The following is a 23,273-nucleotide window of genomic DNA, read 5'->3' on the forward strand; positions in this document are numbered from 1 at the left end:
TGAGAATATTGTGCAGAGTAAACTAAACAATATCCCTCTCAGGGAGAATATTGTACCTAGTAAACTAAACAATATCCCTCTCAGTGAGAATATTGTACCAAGTAAACTAAACAATACCCTCTCAGGGAGAATATTGTACCAAGTAAACTAAACAATATCCCCTCAGGGAGAATATTGTACCTAGTAAACTAAACAATATCCCCCCTCAGTGAGAATATTGTGCAGAGTAAACTAAACAATATCCCCCTCAGTGAGAATATTGTACCGAGTAAACTAAACAATGTCCCCCTCAGTGAGAATATTGTACCGAGTAAACTAAACAATATCCCCCTCAGGGAGAATATTGTGCTGAGTAAACTAAACAATATCCCCCTCAGGGAGAATATTGTACCTAGTAAACTAAACAATACCCCCCTCAGTGAGAATATTGTACCTAGTAAACTAAACAATACCCCCCTCAGTGAGAATATTGTACCTAGTAAACTAAACAATACCCCCCTCAGTGAGAATATTGTACCTAGTAAACTAAACAATACCCCCTCAGGGAGAATATTGTACCTAGTAAACTAAACAATATCCCCCTCAGGGAGAATATTGTACCTAGTAAACTAAACAATACCCCCTCAGTAAGAATATTGTACCGAGTAAACTAAACAATATCCCCCTCAGTGAGAATATTGTGCTGAGTAAACTAAACAATATCCCCCTCAGTGAGAATATTGTACCGAGTAAACTAAACAATATCCCTCTCAGGGAGAATATTGTGCCGAGTAAACTAAACAATATCCCCCTCAGGGAGAATATTGTGCAGAGTAAACTAAACAATATCCCTCTCAGTGAGAATATTGTACCAAGTAAACTAAACAATATCCCCCTCAGTGAGAATATTGTACCTAGTAAACTAAACAATATCCCTCTCAGTGAGAATATTGTGCTGAGTAAACTAAACAATGTCCCCCTCAGTGAGAATATTGTACCAAGTAAACTAAACAATATCCCCCTCAGTGAGAATATTGTGCAGAGTAAACTAAACAATATCCCTCTCAGGGAGAATATTGTACCTAGTAAACTAAACAATATCCCTCTCAGTGAGAATATTGTGCAGAGTAAACTAAACAATATCCCTCTCAGGGAGAATATTGTACCGAGTAAACTAAACAATATCCCTCTCAGGGAGAATATTGTGCTGAGTAAACTAAACAATATCCCTCTCAGTGAGAATATTGTACCAAGTAAACTAAACAATATCCCCCTCAGGGAGAATATTGTACCTAGTAAACTAAACAATATCCCTCTCAGGGAGAATATTGTACCTAGTAAACTAAACAATATCCCCCCTCAGTGAGAATATTGTGCAGAGTAAACTAAACAATACACCCCTCAGTGAGAATATTGTACCTAGTAAACTAAACAATATCCCTCTCAGTGAGAATATTGTACCAAGTAAACTAAACAATACCCTCTCAGGGAGAATATTGTACCAAGTAAACTAAACAATATCCCTCTCAGGGAGAATATTGTACCTAGTAAACTAAACAATATCCCCCCTCAGTGAGAATATTGTGCAGAGTAAACTAAACAATATCCCCCTCAGTGAGAATATTGTGCAGAGTAAACTAAACAATATCCCCCTCAGTGAGAATATTGTACCGAGTAAACTAAACAATATCCCTCTCAGGGAGAATATTGTGCCGAGTAAACTAAACAATGTCCCCCTCAGTGAGAATATTGTACCTAGTAAACTAAACAATACCCCCCTCAGTGAGAATATTGTACCAAGTAAACTAAACAATACCCTCTCAGGGAGAATATTGTACCTAGTAAACTAAACAATACCCCTCTCAGGGAGAATATTGTGCTGAGTAAACTAAACAATACACCCCTCAGTGAGAATATTGTACCTAGTAAACTAAACAATATCCCTCTCAGTGAGAATATTGTACCAAGTAAACTAAACAATACCCTCTCAGGGAGAATATTGTACCAAGTAAACTAAACAATATCCCTCTCAGGGAGAATATTGTACCTAGTAAACTAAACAATATCCCCCCTCAGTGAGAATATTGTGCAGAGTAAACTAAACAATATCCCCCTCAGTGAGAATATTGTGCAGAGTAAACTAAACAATATCCCCCTCAGTGAGAATATTGTACCAAGTAAACTAAACAATACCCTCTCAGGGAGAATATTGTACCTAGTAAACTAAACAATACCCCTCTCAGGGAGAATATTGTGCTGAGTAAACTAAACAATACCCCCCTCAGTAAGAATATTGTGCAGAGTAAACTAAACAATATCCCCCTCAGTGAGAATATTGTGCTGAGTAAACTAAACAATATCCCTCTCAGGGAGAATATTGTACCTAGTAAACTAAACAATACCCCCTCAGTGAGAATATTGTACCTAGTAAACTAAACAATATCCCCCTCAGTGAGAATATTGTACCAAGTAAACTAAACAATACCCTCTCAGGGAGAATATTGTACCTAGTAAACTAAACAATACCCCCTCAGGGAGAATATTGTGCTGAGTAAACTAAACAATACCCCCCTCAGTAAGAATATTGTGCAGAGTAAACTAAACAATATCCCCCTCAGTGAGAATATTGTGCAGAGTAAACTAAACAATATCCCCCTCAGTGAGAATATTGTACCAAGTAAACTAAACAATACCCTCTCAGGGAGAATATTGTACCTAGTAAACTAAACAATACCCCTCTCAGGGAGAATATTGTGCTGAGTAAACTAAACAATACCCCCCTCAGTGAGAATATTGTGCAGAGTAAACTAAACAATATCCCCCTCAGTGAGAATATTGTGCAGAGTAAACTAAACAATACCCCCCTCAGGGAGAATATTGTGCAGAGTAAACTAAACAATATCCCCCTCAGTGAGAATATTGTACCTAGTAAACTAAACAATATCCCCCTCAGTGAGAATATTGTACCTAGTAAACTAAACAATATCCCTCTCAGGGAGAATATTGTACCTAGTAAACTAAACAATATCCCCCCTCAGTGAGAATATTGTGCAGAGTAAACTAAACAATATCCCCCTCAGTGAGAATATTGTGCTGAGTAAACTAAACAATATCCCTCTCAGGGAGAATATTGTACCTAGTAAACTAAACAATACCCCCCTCAGTGAGAATATTGTGCAGAGTAAACTAAACAATATCCCCCTCAGTGAGAATATTGTGCTGAGTAAACTAAACAATATCCCTCTCAGGGAGAATATTGTACCTAGTAAACTAAACAATATCCCCCTCAGTGAGAATATTGTACCTAGTAAACTAAACAATATCCCCCTCAGTGAGAATATTGTACCTAGTAAACTAAACAATACCCCCCTCAGTGAGAATATTGTACCTAGTAAACTAAACAATATCCCTCTCAGTGAGAATATTGTACCAAGTAAACTAAACAATACCCTCTCAGGGAGAATATTGTACCTAGTAAACTAAACAATATCCCCCTCAGGGAGAATATTGTACCTAGTAAACTAAACAATACCCCCCTCAGTGAGAATATTGTACCTAGTAAACTAAACAATATCCCTCTCAGGGAGAATATTGTACCTAGTAAACTAAACAATATCCCCCTCAGTGAGAATATTGTACCTAGTAAACTAAACAATATCCCCCTCAGGGAGAATATTGTACCTAGTAAACTAAACAATATCCCCCTCAGTGAGAATATTGTGCCGAGTAAACTAAACAATACACCCCTCAGTGAGAATATTGTACCTAGTAAACTAAACAATACCCCCCTCAGTGAGAATATTGTGCCGAGTAAACTAAACAATACCCCCCTCAGTGAGAATATTGTACCTAGTAAACTAAACAATACCCCCCTCAGTGAGAATATTGTACCAAGTAAACTAAACAATATCCCCCTCAGTGAGAATATTGTACCAAGTAAACTAAACAATATCCCCCTCAGGGAGAATATTGTGCTGAGTAAACTAAACAATACCCCCCTCAGTGAGAATATTGTACCTAGTAAACTAAACAATACCCCCCTCAGTGAGAATATTGTACCTAGTAAACTAAACAATACCCCCCTCAGTTAGAATATTGTACCTAGTAAACTAAACAATATCCCCCTCAGTGAGACTATTGTACCTAGTAAACTAAACAATACCCCCCTCAGTGAGAATATTGTGCTGAGTAAACTAAACAATACCCCCCTCATTGAGAATATTTTGCTGAGTAAACTAAACAATATCCCCTCAGTGAGAATATTGTACCAAGTAAACTAAACAATATCCCCCTCATTGAGAATATTTTGCTGAGTAAACTAAACAATACCCCCCTCAGTGAGAATATTGTGCCAAGTAAACTAAACAATATCCCCCTCAGTGAGAATATTGTGCCGAGTAAACTAAACAATACCCCCCTCAGTGAGAATATTGTGCCGAGAAAACTAAACAATATCCCCCTCAGTGAGAATATTGTGCCGAGTAAACTAAACAATACCCCCCTCAGTGAGAATATTGTGCCAAGTAAACTAAACAATACCCCCCTCAGTGAGCATATTGTGCCAAGTAAACTAAACAATACCCCCCTCAGTGAGAATATTGTGCCAAGTAAACTAAACAATACCCCCCTCAGTGAGAATATTGTGCTGAGTAAACTAAACAATACACCCTCAGTGAGAATATTGTGCCGAGTAAACTAAACAATATCCCCTCAGTGAGAATATTGTGCCAAGTAAACTAAACAATACCCCCCTCAGTGAGAATATTGTGCCGAGTAAACTAAACAATACCCCCCTCAGTGAGAATATTGTGCTGAGTAAACTAAACAATATCCCTCTCAGTGAGAATATTGTGCCGAGTAAACTAAACAATGTCCCCCTCAGTGAGAATATTGTGCCGAGTAAACTAAACAATGTCCCCCTCAGTGAGAATATTGTGCTGAGTAAACTAAACAATACCCCCCTCAGTGAGAATATTGTACCAAGTAAACTAAACAATACCCCCCTCAGTGAGAATATTGTACCAAGTAAACTAAACAATACCCCCCTCAGTGAGAATATTGTACCAAGTAAACTAAACAATACCCCCCTCAGTGAGAATATTGTACCAAGTAAACTAAACAATACCCCCCTCAGTGAGAATATTGTACCAAGTAAACTAAACAATACCCCCCTCAGTCTGTATATTATGCCAAGTAAACTAAACAATATCCCCCTCAGTCTGTATATTATGCCGAGTAAACTAAACAATACCCCCCTCAGTGAGAATATTGTGCTGAGTAAACTAAACAATACCCCCCTCAGTCTGTATGTTATGCCAAGTAAACTAAACAATATCCCCCTCAGTGAGAATATTGTGCTGAGTAAACTAAACAATATCCCCCTCAGTGAGTATATTGTGCTGAGTAAACTAAACAATGTCCCCCTCAGTCTGTATGTTATGCCAAGTAAACTAAACAATATCCCCCTCAGTGAGAATATTGTACCAAGTAAACCAAACAATACCCCCCTCAGTAAGAATATTGTGCCAAGTAAACTAAACAATATCCCCCTCAGTCTGTATATTATGCCGAGTAAACTAAACAATACCCCCCTCAGTGAGAATATTGTGCTGAGTAAACTAAACAATACCCCCCTCAGTCTGTATATTATGCCAAGTAAACTAAACAATGTCCCCCTCAGTGAGAATATTGTGCTGAGTAAACTAAGCAATATCCCCCTCAGTCTGTATATTATGCCAAGTAAACTAAACAATATCCCCCTCAGTCTGTATATTATGCCAAGTAAACTAAACAATATCCCCCTCAGTGAGAATATTATGCCGAGTAAACTAAACAATACCCCCCTCAGTGAGAATATTGTGCTGAGTAAACTAAACAATACCCCCCTCAGTCTGTATATTATGCCAAGTAAACTAAACAATGTCCCCCTCAGTGAGAATATTGTGCTGAGTAAACTAAGCAATATCCCCCTCAGTCTGTATATTATGCCAAGTAAACTAAACAATATCCCCCTCAGTCTGTATATTATGCCAAGTAAACTAAACAATATCCCCCTCAGTGAGAATATTGTGCTGAGTAAACTAAACAATACCCCCCTCAGTCTGTATGTTATGCCAAGTAAACTAAACAATACCCTCCTCAGTGAGAATATTGTGCTGAGTAAACTAAACAATACCCCCCTCAGTCTGTATATTATGCCAAGTAAACTAAACAATGTCCCCCTCAGTGAGAATATTGTGCTGAGTAAACTAAGCAATATCCCCCTCAGTCTGTATATTATGCCAAGTAAACTAAACAATATCCCCCTCAGTCTGTATATTATGCCAAGTAAACTAAACAATACCCCCCTCAGTGAGAATATTGTGCTGAGTAAACTAAACAATACCCCCCTCAGTCTGTATGTTATGCCAAGTAAACTAAACAATACCCCCCTCAGTGAGAATATTGTGCTGAGTAAACTAAACAATACCCCCCTCAGTCTGTATATTATGCCAAGTAAACTAAACAATATCCCCCTCAGTGAGAATATTGTACCAAGTAAACCAAACAATACCCCCCTCAGTCTGTATATTATGCCAAGTAAACTAAACAATATCCCCCTCAGTGAGAATATTGTGCTGAGTAAACTAAGCAATATCCCCCTCAGTCTGTATATTATGCCAAGTAAACTAAACAATATCCCCCTCAGTCTGTATATTATGCCAAGTAAACTAAACAATACCCCCCTCAGTGAGAATATTGTGCTGAGTAAACTAAACAATACCCCCCTCAGTCTGTATATTATGCCAAGTAAACTAAACAATACCCCCCTCAGTGAGAATATTGTGCTGAGTAAACTAAACAATACCCCCCTCAGTCTGTATATTATGCCAAGTAAACTAAACAATATCCCCCTCAGTGAGAATATTGTGCTGAGTAAACTAAACAATGTCCCCCTCAGTCTGTATATTATGCCAAGTAAACTAAACAATATCCCCCTCAGTGAGAATATTGTACCAAGTAAACCAAACAATACCCCCCTCAGTCTGTATATTATGCCAAGTAAACTAAACAATATCCCCCTCAGTCTGTATATTAAGCCGAGTAAACTAAACAATACCCCCCTCAGTGAGAATATTGTGCTGAGTAAACTAAACAATACCCCCCTCAGTCTGTATATTATGCCAAGTAAACTAAACAATGTCCCCCTCAGTGAGAATATTGTACCGAGTAAACTAAACAATACCCCCCTCAGTGAGTATATTGTGCTGAGTAAACTAAACAATGTCCCCCTCAGTCTGTATGTTATGCCAAGTAAACTAAACAATATCCCCCTCAGTGAGAATATTGTGCTGAGTAAACTAAACAATGTCCCCCTCAGTGAGAATATTGTACCTAGTAAACTAAACAATACCCCCTCAGTGAGAATATTGTACCTAGTAAACTAAACAATACCCCCTCAGTGAGAATATTGTACCTAGTAAACTAAACAATACCCCCTCAGGGAGAATATTGTGCTGAGTAAACTAAACAATACCCCTCTCAGGGAGAATATTGTGCAGAGTAAACTAAACAATACCCCCCTCAGGGAGAATATTGTACCTAGTAAACTAAACAATACCCCCCTCAGTGAGAATATTGTGCTGAGTAAACTAAACAATACCCCCCTCAGTGAGAATATTGTACCGAGTAAACTAAACAATACCCCCCTCAGTGAGAATATTGTACCGAGTAAACTAAACAATACCCCCCTCAGTGAGAATATTGTGCCGAGTAAACTAAACAATATCCCCCTCAGTGAGAATATTGTACCTAGTAAACTAAACAATACCCCCCTCAGTCTGTATGTTATGCCAAGTAAACTAAACAATACCCCCTCAGTGAGAATATTGTACCGAGTAAACTAAACAATACCCCCCTCAGTGAGAATATTGTGCCGAGTAAACTAAACAATATCCCCCTCAGTGAGAACATTGTACCGAGTAAACTAAACAATACCCCCCTCAGTGAGAATATTGTGCCGAGTAAACTAAACAATACCCCCCTCAGTCTGTATATTATGCCAAGTAAACTAAACAATACCCCCCTCAGTGAGAATATTGTGCTGAGTAAACTAAACAATACCCCCCTCAGTCTGTATGTTATGCCAAGTAAACTAAACAATACCCCCTCAGTGAGAATATTGTACCGAGTAAACTAAACAATACCCCCCTCAGTGAGAATATTGTGCCGAGTAAACTAAACAATATCCCCCTCAGTGAGAACATTGTACCGAGTAAACTAAACAATACCCCCCTCAGTGAGAATATTGTGCTGAGTAAACTAAACAATGTCCCCCTCAGTCTGTATGTTATGCCAAGTAAACTAAACAATATCCCTCTCAGTGAGAATATTGTGCCTAGTAAACTAAACAATACCCCCCTCAGTGAGAATATTGTGCTGAGTAAACTAAACAATACCCCTCTCAGGGAGAATATTGTGCAGAGTAAACTAAACAATACCCCCCTCAGTGAGAATATTGTACCGAGTAAACTAAACAATACCCCCCTCAGTGAGAATATTGTGCCGAGTAAACTAAACAATACCCCCCTCAGTGAGAATATTGTACCTAGTAAACTAAACAATACCCCCCTCAGTCTGTATGTTATGCCAAGTAAACTAAACAATACCCCCTCAGTGAGAATATTGTACCGAGTAAACTAAACAATACCCCCCTCAGTGAGAATATTGTGCCGAGTAAACTAAACAATATCCCCCTCAGTGAGAACATTGTACCGAGTAAACTAAACAATACCCCCCTCAGTGAGAATATTGTGCCGAGTAAACTAAACAATACCCCCCTCAGTCTGTATATTATGCCAAGTAAACTAAACAATACCCCCCTCAGTGAGAATATTGTGCTGAGTAAACTAAACAATACCCCCCTCAGTGAGAACATTGTGCCGAGTAAACTAAACAATACCCCCCTCAGTGAGAATATTTTGCCGAGTAAACTAAACAATACCCCCCTCAGTGAGAATATTATGCCGAGTAAACTAAACAATACCCCCCTCAGTGAGAACATTGTGCCGAGTAAACTAAACAATACCCCCCTCAGTGAGAATATTGTGCCGAGTAAACTAAACAATACCCCCCTCAGTGAGAACATTGTACCGAGTAAACTAAACAATACCCCCCTCAGTGAGAATATTATGCCGAGTAAACTAAACAATATCCCCCTCAGTGAGAATATTATGCCGAGTAAACTAAACAATACCCCCCTCAGTGAGAACATTGTGCCGAGTAAACTAAACAATACCCCCCTCAGTGAGAACATTGTGCCGAGTAAACTAAACAATACCCCCCTCAGTGAGAATATTGTGCCGAGTAAACTAAACAATACCCCCCTCAGTGAGAACATTGTACCGAGTAAACTAAACAATACCCCCCTCAGTGAGAATATTGTACCGAGTAAACTAAACAATACCCCCCTCAGTGAGAATATTGTGCTGAGTAAACTAAACAATACCCCCCTCAGTGAGAATATTGTACCAAGTAAACTAAACAATACCCCCCTCAGTGAGAATATTGTACTGAGTAAACTAAACAATATCCCCCTCAGTGAGAATATTGTGCTGAGTAAACTAAACAATACACCCTCAGTGAGAATATTGTGCTGAGTAAACTAAACAATACCCCCCTCAGTGAGAATATTGTACCGAGTAAACTAAACAATACCCCCCTCAGTGAGTATATTGTGCTGAGTAAACTAAACAATGTCCCCCTCAGTCTGTATGTTATGCCAAGTAAACTAAACAATATCCCCCTCAGTGAGAATATTGTGCTGAGTAAACTAAACAATATCCCCCTCAGTGAGTATATTGTGCCGAGTAAACTAAACAATACCCCCTCAGTGAGAATATTGTACCGAGTAAACTAAACAATACACCCTCAGTGAGAATATTGTGCCGAGTAAACTAAACAATACCCCCTCAGTCTGTATGTTATGCCAAGTAAACTAAACAATATCCCCCTCAGTGAGAATATTGTACCAAGTAAACTAAACAATACCCCCTCAGTGAGAATATTGTACCTAGTAAACTAAACAATACCCCCCTCAGTGAGAATATTGTGCCGAGTAAACTAAACAATACCCCCTCAGTGAGAATATTGTACCGAGTAAACTAAACAATACACCCTCAGTGAGAATATTGTGCCGAGTAAACTAAACAATACCCCCTCAGTAAGAATATTGTACCGAGTAAACTAAACAATACACCCTCAGTGAGAATATTGTGCCGAGTAAACTAAACAATACCCCCTCAGTGAGAATATTGTACCGAGTAAACTAAACAATACACCCTCAGTGAGAATATTGTACCTAGTAAACTAAACAATACCCCCCTCAGTGAGAATATTGTGCCGAGTAAACTAAACAATACCCCCTCAGTGAGAATATTGTACCGAGTAAACTAAACAATACACCCTCAGTGAGAATATTGTGCCGAGTAAACTAAACAATACCCCCTCAGTAAGAATATTGTACCTAGTAAACTAAACAATACACCCTCAGTGAGAATATTGTGCTGAGTAAACTAAACAATACCCCCCTCAGTGAGAATATTGTACCGAGTAAACTAAACAATACCCCCCTCAGTCTGTATATTATGCCGAGTAAACTAAACAATACCCCCCTCAGTAAGAATATTGTGCCGAGTAAACTAAACAATACCCCCCTCAGTCTGTATATTATGCCGAGTAAACTTAACAATATCCCCCTCAGTGAGAATATTGTGCTGAGTAAACTAAACAATATCCCCCTCAGTGAGAATATTGTACCTAGTAAACTAAACAATACCCCCCTCAGTCTGTATATTATGCCGAGTAAACTAAACAATACCCCCCTCAGTGAGAATATTGTGCCGAGTAAACTAAACAATACCCCCCTCAGTAAGAATATTGTACCGAGTAAACTAAACAATACCCCCCTCAGTCTGTATATTATGCCGAGTAAACTAAACAATACCCCCCTCAGTAAGAATATTGTGCCGAGTAAACTAAACAATACCCCCCTCAGTCTGTATATTATGCCGAGTAAACTTAACAATATCCCCCTCAGTGAGAATATTGTGCCAAGTAAACTAAACAATACCCCCTCAGTGAGAATATTGTGCCGAGTAAACTAAACAATGTCCCCCTCAGTGAGAATATTGTACCAAGTAAACTAAACAATGTCCCCCTCAGTGAGAATATTATGCCAAGTAAACTAAACAATACCCCCTCAGTGAGAATATTGTGCCGAGTAAACTAAACAATACCCCCCTCAGTGAGTATATTGTGCCGAGTAAACTAAACAATGTCCCCCTCAGTCTGTATATTATGCCGAGTAAACTAAACAATACCCCCCTCAGTCTGTATATTATGCCAAGTAAACTAAACAATACCCCCCTCAGTGAGAATATTGTGCCGAGTAAACTAAACAATACCCCCTCAGTGAGAATATTGTACCGAGTAAACTAAACAATACCCCCCTCAGTCTGTATATTATGCCGAGTAAACTAAACAATACCCCCCTCAGTAAGAATATTGTGCCGAGTAAACTAAACAATACCCCCCTCAGTCTGTATATTATGCCGAGTAAACTTAACAATATCCCCCTCAGTGAGAATATTGTGCCAAGTAAACTAAACAATATCCCCCTCAGTGAGAATATTGTGCCAAGTAAACTAAACAATACCCCCCTCAGTGAGAATATTGTGCCGAGTAAACTAAACAATACCCCCTCAGTGAGAATATTGTACCGAGTAAACTAAACAATACCCCCCTCAGTCTGTATATTATGCCGAGTAAACTAAACAATACCCCCCTCAGTGAGAATATTGTGCTGAGTAAACTAAACAATACCCCCCTCAGTCTGTATATTATGCCAAGTAAACTAAACAATACCCCCCTCAGTGAGAATATTGTGCTGAGTAAACTAAACAATACCCCCCTCAGTAAGTATATTGTACCTAGTAAACTAAACAATACCCCCCTCAGTGAGAATATTGTGCCGAGTAAACTAAACAATACCCCCCTCAGTCTGTATATTGTGCCGAGTAAACTAAACAATACCCCCCTCAGTGAGAATATTGTACCTAGTAAACTAAACAATATCCCCCTCAGTCTGTATATTGTGCCGAGTAAACTAAACAATACCCCCCTCAGTAAGAATATTGTACCGAGTAAACTAAACAATACCCCCCTCAGTCTGTATATTATGCCGAGTAAACTAAACAATACCCCCCTCAGTAAGAATATTGTGCCGAGTAAACTAAACAATACCCCCCTCAGTCTGTATATTATGCCGAGTAAACTTAACAATATTCCCCTCAGTGAGAATATTGTGCCGAGTAAACTAAACAATGTCCCCCTCAGTCTGTATATTATGCCGAGTAAACTAAACAATACCCCCCTCAGTCTGTATATTATGCCAAGTAAACTAAACAATACCCCCCTCAGTGAGAATATTGTGCCGAGTAAACTAAACAATACCCCCTCAGTGAGACTATTGTGCAGAGTAAACTAAACAATACTCCCTTCAGTGACTACGCCGCCTATGACCACCACAGAGCCGATGGGAGACTGCTGGAGAGCGTACCAGAAGGCTATAAAGGAGCAGGCGTATGATCGCGGTGTAATGCTGCCCACGTGCCAGAGTAACGGACTGTACGCTAAGAGCCAGTGTCATGGTACCTACTGTTGGTGTGTTAACGAGTTGAACGGAGTGATGGTCAACGGGACTAGGAAACCTGGCCCCATCGACTGTGAACTGTGTATGTTATCATTTCATCTTCGTTTAACTGTTAATACTGTTTGTTTAACATTATACTCAAATAAGAACTTGACAAGATGTCTGTAACCCAAATATCACTCTCTCCTCTCTCCCACAGATGTAGACGGAGTGTGCCCGGAGTACGCCCGGGAGCACGACAGTGTCTGTATTAACAAGTGCGACGCTGACGAGAGCTGCTACGGAACAACCAAGTGTTGCCAAACTCACTGTGGGCGCGATTGTGTTTATCCGCAACTACCCGAGCAATGTAGTTTACTTTATTCTACTTTCTCTACTTCAGTTTATATTATATTCAGCGATCATGTCTTAATAACGGGGCGGTACTTCAGCTTCCGTCTATTCATCCCATTTCATAATTTTTCAAACCTTGTATTGTTATTAATATTTTGAGGTTTTACATATCCACAGTGAAAGAAGGTCAGTGTCCTGCCCCACAAAGTATGAACACAATATTCGAGCAGTGTGCTGTGGAGTGCAACAATGATCAGGACTGCGATGATGCGACTAAATGCTGCTTCAATGGCTGCGGTTACTCTTGTAGTGCAGCCATCTACGATGCTAGTGAGTAACTCGTTAATCTATTAACTTAGTAACTAGGCAACTTAGTAACTAAGCAACCAAGTAACTAAGCAACTTAGTAACTAAGCAACCTAGTAAATTATTAGAAATAATCTGAAGATATTTATTAAGTTAGTTAAAACTGCAACACTCTAAGAAGACAATGTTCCCCAGATATCTACTGCAAGAAAGTGGACTCCCTGTACAAAGGAGAGGTGCTGGACCCACGTGACCAATACACTGAAGGAGATGTGTTGAAGCTGGAATGTGATGAAGGGTACGAGCTGCAAGGCCACCAGGAAATCAGATGTCTTGCTGATGGGGACTGGGAGCACGAGCTGCCTACCTGTAAAAGTGAGTATCTTCAGCAATGTAATGCTCAACTTCAGCAATGTAATCCTCAACTTCAGCAATCTTTATAACAGCTGGGGTACTCGGTGTTAACTTACTTTCAGACTAGCATCAACCCTCCACACTATACCAGGGCCATTTTAACTGACCCCATGATTTTTATTGACCGTTCATCCCCAGGAATAAGTTGTGGAGTGCCCGGGTCTGGACAGTTCATGGTGGTGCGAGGAAGTGACTACTTTGCCGGGGGTGAGATCGCATACCATTGTTACAGTGGGTATGAACTGATCGGCAACTCTTCAGCTATCTGTCTTGTGAGCGGCAGATGGAACAGTGAACCACCTACATGTCAACGTCAGTACAACTTTATAATTATAATTATCTCATACTGTGTATCCTAACTGTGTATCCTAACTGTGTATCCTAACTGTGTATCCTAACTGTGTATCCTAACTGTGTATCCTAACTGTGTCTCATAATTGTGTCTCCTAACTGTGTATCCTAACTTTGTATCCTAACTGTGTATCCTAACTTTGTATCCTAACTGTGTATCCTAACTGTGTATCCTAACTGTGTATCCTAACTGTGTCTCATAATTGTGTCTCCTAACTGTGTATCCTAACTGTGTATCCTAACTGTGTATCCTAACTGTGTCTCCTAACTGTGTCTCCCAAGTGTGTCTCCTGACTGTGTCTCCTAACTGTGTATCCTAACTTTGTATCCTAACTTTGTATCCTAAATTTGTATCCTAACTTTGTATCCTACCCCAGGTGTTGAGTGCCCGGAGATGAACGAGTTACCTTATGGACGAGTGTACGGGAGGATGATGACCTATGGTAACAGGATAGGTTTCAGGTGTGATTACGGGTACACTCTGGTGGGGTCCGAACAGAGACTGTGTCTTAGTGACGGTTCCTGGTCTGGTACTGATCCTACTTGTGTTAGAGGCTACTTCTCACGTCAGTCTCTAGTTATTAGTCTTAACATTACTTCTTCAACAAGGAATCAAATTATACATTATCTGCTCAAGTTTCTTTCCCTACAATACAGTTTAATATAAAAACATAATGGTCAGAATAACACCTGACATTATTGTGCCATGTGATCTAGAATTGTTTGTTTGCAATCTTTTCTAGAACAGATCAATGAGCAAATCAAATGAACCCATTTGTAATACTTGATTTTGTTTTTACAGGACTAGAGTTGTTGACAAAATAGTCGATTGAAATGAGCATAATAGAAATATCTAATGAGCAAATGAACAACTGTCTCCCCTAGCTGTGTTAGAAACAAACAATAATAATTGTTTGATTTGTTAAATATGAGCAGGGCTCGAAATAGCAGGGTTGGTAGCTGAATACAAACTACAAACTAGTTGTGTAATGTTTACTGCTTTATAACCAGTACTCCCCCCTCCCCCCCCCCCCCCCTGCTTTATAACCAGTACTCCCCCCCTCCCCCCCCCCCCCACTAGAGGAGACTTGTACACTAACAGTAAGGTCCCTAGGAAGCAGAAGGAACAAGTTCGGAACACAAAACGAAGAAGGATCAGAGTTTGGTAACGGCAAGTGTCAGTACGCAGTAACCAGCACCATCGACTTTAATGGAGAGTGTCTGGAGGATGTCATCACCATCGACTGTCAGTGTGGTGAACCTGACTCTGTTGAGGTGAGCAGGATAACACAGGAGAGATAGATATGAGCAGGATAACACAGGAGAGATAGATATGAGCAGGATAACACAGGAGAGATAGATATGAGCAGGATAACACAGGAGATATAGATATGAGCAGGATAACACAGGAGATATAGATATGAGCAGGATAACACAGGAGATAGATGTGAGCAGGATAACACAGGAAAGATAGATGTGAGCAGGATAACACAGGAGAGATAGATGTGAGCAGGATAACACAGGAGAGATAGATATGAGCAGGATAACACAGGAGAGATGGATGTGAGCAGGATAACACAGGAGAGATAGATGTGAGCAGGATAACACAGGAGATATAGATATTTTAATTCCTGTTTAATTCCTGTTTAATTCCTGTTTAGATATGAGCAGGATAACACAGGAGAGATAGATATGAGCAGGATAACACAAGAGAGATAGATGTGAGCAGGATAACACAGGAGAGATAGATGTGAGCAGGATAACACAGGAGAGATAGATATGAGCAGGATAACACAGGAGAGATAGATGTGAGCAGGATAACATAGGAGAGATAGATATGAGCAGGATAACACAGGAGATAGATGTGAGCAGGATAACACAGGAAAGATAGATGTGAGCAGGATAACACAGGAAAGATAGATGTGAGCAGGATAACACAGGAGAGATAGATGTGAGCAGGATAACACAGGAGAGATAGATATGAGCAGGATAACACAGGAGAGATAGATGTGAGCAGGATAACACAGGAGAGATAGATGTGAGCAGGATAACACAGGAGATAGATGTGAGCAGGATAACACAGGAGAGATAGATATGAGCAGGATAACACAGGAGAGATAGATGTGAGCAGGATAACACAGGAGAGATAGATGTGAGCAGGATAACACAGGAGAGATAGATATGAGCAGGATAACACAGGAGAGATAGATATGAGCAGGATAACACAGGAGAGATAGATATGAGCAGGATAACACAGGAGAGATAGATGTGAGCAGGATAACACAGGAGAGATAGATGTGAGCAGGATAACACAGGAGAGATAGATGTGAGCAGGATAACACAGGAGATATAGATATGAGCAGGATAACACAGGAGATTGATGTGAGCAGGATAACACAGGAGATATAGATATGAGCAGGATAACATAGGAGAGATAGATATGAGCAGGATAACACAGGAGAGATAGATATGAGCAGGATAACACAGGAGATATAGATATGAGCAGGATAACACAGGAGAGATAGATGTGAGCAGGATAACACAAGAGAGATAGATGTGAGCAGGATAACACAGGAGAGATAGATGTGAGCAGGATAACACAGGAGAGATAGATGTGAGCAGGATAACACAGGAGATATAGATATGAGCAGGATAACACAGGAGATAGATGTGAGCAGGATAACACAGGAGATATAGATATGAGCAGGATAACATAGGAGAGATAGATATGAGCAGGATAACACAGGAGAGATAGATATGAGCAGGATAACACAGGAGATATAGATATGAGCAGGATAACACAGGAGATAGATGTGAGCAGGATAACACAGGAGAGATAGATATGAGCAGGATAACACAAGAGAGATAGATGTGAGCAGGATAACACAGGAGAGATAGATGTGAGCAGGATAACACAGGAGAGATAGATGTGAGCAGGATAACACAGGAGGGATATATATGAGCAGGATAACACAGGAGAGATAGATATGAGCAGAATAAAACAGGAGAGATAGATGTGAGCAGGATAACACAGGAGAGATAGATGTGAGCAGGATAACACAGGAGATATAGATATGAGCAGGATAACACAGGAGATATAGATATGAGCAGGATAACATAGGAGAGATAGATGTGAGCAGGATAACATAGGAGAGATAGATATGAGCAGGATAACACAGGAGAGATAGATATGAGCAGGATAACATAGGAGAGATAGATGTGAGCAGGATAACATAGGAGAGATAGATGTGAGCAGGATAACACAGGAGAGATAGATGTGAGCGGGATAACATAGGAGAGATAGATATGAGCAGGATAACACAGGAGAGATAGATATTAGATATGAGCAGGATAACATAGGAGAGATAGATGTGAGCAGGATAACATAGGAGAGATAGATGTGAGCAGGATAACACAGGAGAGATAGATATGAGCAGGATAACACAGGAGAGATAGATGTGAGCGGGATAACATAGGAGAGATAGATATGAGCAGGATAACACAGGAGAGATAGATATGAGCAGGATAACACAGGAGAGATAGATGTGAGCAGGATAACACAGGAGAGATAGATGTGAGCAGGATAACACAGGAGATATAGATATGAGCAGGATAACACAGGAGATATAGATGTGAGCAGGATAACACAGGAGAGATAGATGTGAGCAGGATAACACAGGAGATATAGATATGAGCAGGATAACACAGGAGATTGATGTGAGCAGGATAACACAGGAGATATAGATATGAGCAGGATAACATAGGAGAGATAGATATGAGCAGGATAACACAGGAGAGATAGATATGAGCAGGATAACACAGGAGATATAGATATGAGCAGGATAACACAGGAGAGATAGATGTGAGCAGGATAACACAAGAGAGATAGATGTGAGCAGGATAACACAGGAGAGATAGATGTGAGCAGGATAACACAGGAGAGATAGATGTGAGCAGGATAACACAGGAGATATAGATATGAGCAGGATAACACAGGAGATAGATGTGAGCAGGATAACACAGGAGATATAGATATGAGCAGGATAACATAGGAGAGATAGATATGAGCAGGATAACACAGGAGAGATAGATATGAGCAGGATAACACAGGAGATATAGATATGAGCAGGATAACACAGGAGATAGATGTGAGCAGGATAACACAGGAGAGATAGATATGAGCAGGATAACACAAGAGAGATAGATGTGAGCAGGATAACACAGGAGAGATAGATGTGAGCAGGATAACACAGGAGAGATAGATGTGAGCAGGATAACACAGGAGGGATATATATGAGCAGGATAACACAGGAGAGATAGATATGAGCAGAATAAAACAGGAGAGATAGATGTGAGCAGGATAACACAGGAGAGATAGATGTGAGCAGGATAACACAGGAGATATAGATATGAGCAGGATAACACAGGAGATATAGATATGAGCAGGATAACATAGGAGAGATAGATGTGAGCAGGATAACATAGGAGAGATAGATATGAGCAGGATAACACAGGAGAGATAGATATGAGCAGGATAACATAGGAGAGATAGATGTGAGCAGGATAACATAGGAGAGATAGATGTGAGCAGGATAACACAGGAGAGATAGATATGAGCAGGATAACACAGGAGAGATAGATGTGAGCGGGATAACATAGGAGAGATAGATATGAGCAGGATAACACAGGAGAGATAGATATGAGCAGGATAACACAGGAGAGATAGATGTGAGCAGGATAACACAGGAGAGATAGATGTGAGCAGGATAACACAGGAGATATAGATATGAGCAGGATAACACAGGAGATATAGATATGAGCAGGATAACACAGGAGATATAGATATGAGCAGGATAACACAGGAGATATAGATATGAGCAGGATAACATAGGAGAGATAGATGTGAGCAGGATAACATAGGAGAGATAGATATGAGCTGGATAACACAGGAGAGATAGATATGAGCAGGATAACATAGGAGAGATAGATGTGAGCAGGATAACATAGGAGAGATAGATGTGAGCAGGATAACACAGGAGAGATAGATGAGAGCAGGATAACACAGGAGATATAGATATGAGCAGGATAACACAGGAGATATAGATATGAGCAAGATAACATAGGAGAGATAGATGTGAGCAGGATAACATAGGAGAGATAGATATGAGCAGGATAACACAGGAGAGATAGATATGAGCAGGATAACATAGGAGAGATAGATGTGAGCAGGATAACATAGGAGAGATAGATGTGAGCAGGATAACACAGGAGATATAGATATGAGCAGGATAACATAGGAGAGATAGATATGAGCAGGATAACACAGGAGAGATAGATATGAGCAGGATAACACAGGAGATATAGATATGAGCAGGATAACACAGGAGATAGATGTGAGCAGGATAACACAGGAGAGATAGATATGAGCAGGATAACACAAGAGAGATAGATGTGAGCAGGATAACACAGGAGAGATAGATGTGAGCAGGATAACACAGGAGAGATAGATGTGAGCAGGATAACACAGGAGGGATAGATATGAGCAGGATAACACAGGAGAGATAGATATGAGCAGAATAAAACAGGAGAGATAGATGTGAGCAGGATAACACAGGAGAGATAGATGTGAGCAGGATAACACAGGAGATATAGATATGAGCAGGATAACACAGGAGATATAGATATGAGCAGGATAACATAGGAGAGATAGATGTGAGCAGGATAACATAGGAAAGATAGATATGAGCAGGATAACACAGGAGAGATAGATATGAGCAGGATAACATAGGAGAGATAGATGTGAGCAGGATAACATAGGAGAGATAGATGTGAGCAGGATAACACAGGAGAGATAGATGTGAGCGGGATAACATAGGAGAGATAGATATGAGCAGGATAACACAGGAGAGATAGATATTAGATATGAGCAGGATAACATAGGAGAGATAGATGTGAGCAGGATAACATAGGAGAGATAGATGTGAGCAGGATAACACAGGAGAGATAGATATGAGCAGGATAACACAGGAGAGATAGATGTGAGCGGGATAACATAGGAGAGATAGATATGAGCAGGATAACACAGGAGAGATAGATGTGAGCAGGATAACACAGGAGAGATAGATGTGAGCAGGATAACACAGGAGATATAGATATGAGCAGGATAACACAGGAGATATAGATATGAGCAAGATAACATAGGAGAGATAGATGTGAGCAGGATAACATAGGAGAGATAGATATGAGCAGGATAACACAGGAGAGATAGATATGAGCAGGATAACATAGGAGAGATAGATGTGAGCAGGATAACATAGGAGAGATAGATGTGAGCAGGATAACACAGGAGAGATAGATGTGAGCGGGATAACATAGGAGAGATAGATATGAGCCAGGGACAAAAGGAAATCGCGGCATGTACGGAATCGCGATTTTTCCCATTATTTGCGACAAATTTTATGTATAGTTTAATATACCGCGAAATGTAATTCGCGGTATCGCGATTTTTGGCCAAAATTACCGCGAAATCCTTTTGTCCCTGATATGAGCAGGATAACACAGGAGAGATAGATATTAGATATGAGCAGGATAACATAGGAGAGATAGATGTGAGCAGGATAACATAGGAGAGATAGATGTGAGCAGGATAACACAGGAGAGATAGATGTGAGCGGGATAACATAGGAGAGATAGATATGAGCCAGGGACAAAAGGAAATCGCGGCATGTACGGAATCGCGATTTTTCCCATTATTTGCGACAAATTTTATGTATAGTTTAATATACCGCGAAATGTAATTCGCGGTATCGCGATTTTTGGCCAAAATTACCGCGAAATCCTTTTGTCCCTGATATGAGCAGGATAACACAGGAGAGATAGATATTAGATATGAGCAGGATAACATAGGAGAGATAGATGTGAGCAGGATAACATAGGAGAGATAGATGTGAGCAGGATAACACAGGAGAGATAGATGTGAGCGGGATAACATAGGAGAGATAGATATGAGCAGGATAACATAAGAATTATTCATTGCTTATGCATTCTGACATTTATCATTTAAGTTCGTAAATTTGATTTCTTATACCTACACAACTGTAACTGAATCAATATAACCAATCAAATCATTCCAGCAAAAGGTAAAGGTGCTGTGTCAGCGAGGAGTTAACGAGTTTGTAGAGAGGACAGTGAAGATCGGCAAGGACTGTTCCTGTTGCGTGTAGGAATCACATGATAAGATGTAGTGAGCACTATATCGGAACTGGTTATCGTTTAGTGGTGGTGATTAAATTCACTGCTTTGTCAGCTAGGACTTAGGAGGTTGTTGAGTTACCGGACCCTCAACTACTAGAGCCTTATATTTCCACTAATATTACATTTCATAACTGTTACATTGTAACTGTGTATTATTAATGTATAACTCATATGCCCAGATATAACTTAATAGTTTACTCGTATTACAGTGAAAGGTTGCCTGTTGATAGCATGTCGCACTAATAAAAATATCAGCTAAGAAATACCTTGCCGGGCCTTTAATGTATCGTCTAAGGCCTGCAAAACTAAGGGCCGATAAGTTAAGTTCATTTCTCGTCAAAAGTTTTATATTGTATTTCTAACGTTTTATATGGCATTTATATTAATTTAACAAGTTTTATACTGTTGATACCTCGTTCTTTTATCAGTTGTATAGTAGAAATGTTTCCTGACACACGTATTTGTACATAACAATAAAACTGATTAGAGAAGTAGGTGACTAGAAAATGCTTTGCTACTTTCGTTCACTTTCAGATTTACATTTTATAGATTTTTATCTAAATTATTGCTTATCACAATGTACTTATTGTGGTTAACGATCATTAAACTGATACATGTTGATATTTATAGGATTTTGTCTACTTTTTAGGGAAAATGGTTAATCACTCTACACTCGACTATTACGTGACTTAGTTAAACACTTTCTCTAGATGGCCCTAAGGGACCTTTCAAAACCTTTTCTCTCTACTCTGTCCCTAACCCAATCCCTAACTGAAGCATATGCTAAAACCCTAACCACTAACGATAAATTAGACTAACTTCCTTAAATGGTCATGTCACGTGATTGGAAATAGCGTTCAAAAATACATCGATTCTAGTTGATTCTAACCTGTCGGAGACCCTTTTAGAAATATCTCCAAGTTCGAGTGTAGAACGATTTTGCACGATCGACTTTTTAGCGTTATCAAATTATCGATCACTGATAAACAATCGTGTATGGGGTTAAATCTCTGAGACATAACACATTTGAAGGGATTGGGAACCTGAAGAAAGAAAACATGTAAATTATAAAAAGCTTTATATTTTGCTTTATATATCATACAAATCGACTGTTTTATCAAATTTTTATCAAATTAAACGTTTTTAGATTTAAAGTTTGTACATTATTCTTACAGCAAAGGTTTAATTCTAATTATCTTCGAATGACTTCGTTTCATTTCTGTTAACTGAAATTAAACCGCTTATAGAAGTTTTGATAGAGACGTAAAAATATTCCCATTTTTTAAAAGCTTAATACTCGACACGATTATTCGCGCTCAGCACCAATTTCTAGTAGTTACACTATGACTAACATTTCCATTATGGCAAGGTTTGATGCATATTTTTAAATTGGAAGACTGCGACGCTATTATCATACTTGCTTCGATCTCTGACGAGAAAGCTACGATCTTACTTGTATCACGTCGTGACCCCCAATGTCGTTTCACTTTAAAGTTTCACTGTAGAGTTTCTACGATACAGGGGGAGCCGCGCACTCGTGCGCGGCGGGTCATACAACGTATGACAAGATCTTATTCATATTGTGTATACAGTATAGACATAGTGTGTACTGGGTGGCGCTCAGTAGTCAGCCTGTCATTCCGCTGAATCTCTATCATCTACATGTTTATGAACAATACATAATACATAATATAAGGGGCCATCTACTTAGGACGTCCGCCAAAATTTCAGATTTTCAGACATCCCCCTGTCCGGGTGTTGCTCTAACCAGAGCCCTTTTGCTCGCAGTATATTAATCTACTTGTGAAACAAGCGCGTCACGCAGTACGCGTATTCACATGGATATGTGAAGTCCGGGTGTGTCCGAATTTTCAAACCCCCCCCCCCCCCTGTGGATCCGAATTCTCCAACCAAAATTGAACGGAGAATCGTTTTAAATAACCTT

At 39.7% G+C, this 23,273-nt stretch overlaps 1 protein-coding gene across 1 annotated transcript in view; it reads left to right on the forward strand.

The window, feature by feature from the left end:
- Positions 1–22,531, forward strand: part of LOC134826595 (papilin-like) — a 59,074-nt gene extending 36,543 nt beyond the window's left edge. The window contains exons 13-20 of the mRNA XM_063839026.1: positions 12,522–12,752; positions 12,870–13,019; positions 13,181–13,333; positions 13,505–13,684; positions 13,862–14,035; positions 14,452–14,640; positions 15,189–15,349; positions 21,208–22,531. Of these exons, the coding sequence (XP_063695096.1) occupies positions 12,522–12,752; positions 12,870–13,019; positions 13,181–13,333; positions 13,505–13,684; positions 13,862–14,035; positions 14,452–14,640; positions 15,189–15,349; positions 21,208–21,297 (1,328 nt within the window). The 3' untranslated portion in view covers positions 21,298–22,531. The remainder of the gene's footprint in view (positions 1–12,521; positions 12,753–12,869; positions 13,020–13,180; positions 13,334–13,504; positions 13,685–13,861; positions 14,036–14,451; positions 14,641–15,188; positions 15,350–21,207) is intronic.
- The last annotated feature ends 742 nt before the right edge of the window (positions 22,532–23,273 follow it).

Source organism: Bolinopsis microptera, chromosome 2 (assembly GCF_026151205.1).
Source record: "Bolinopsis microptera isolate Bmic1 chromosome 2, MBARI_Bmic_1.0, whole genome shotgun sequence".
In the NCBI taxonomy this organism is placed as follows: Eukaryota; Metazoa; Ctenophora; class Tentaculata; order Lobata; family Bolinopsidae; genus Bolinopsis; species Bolinopsis microptera.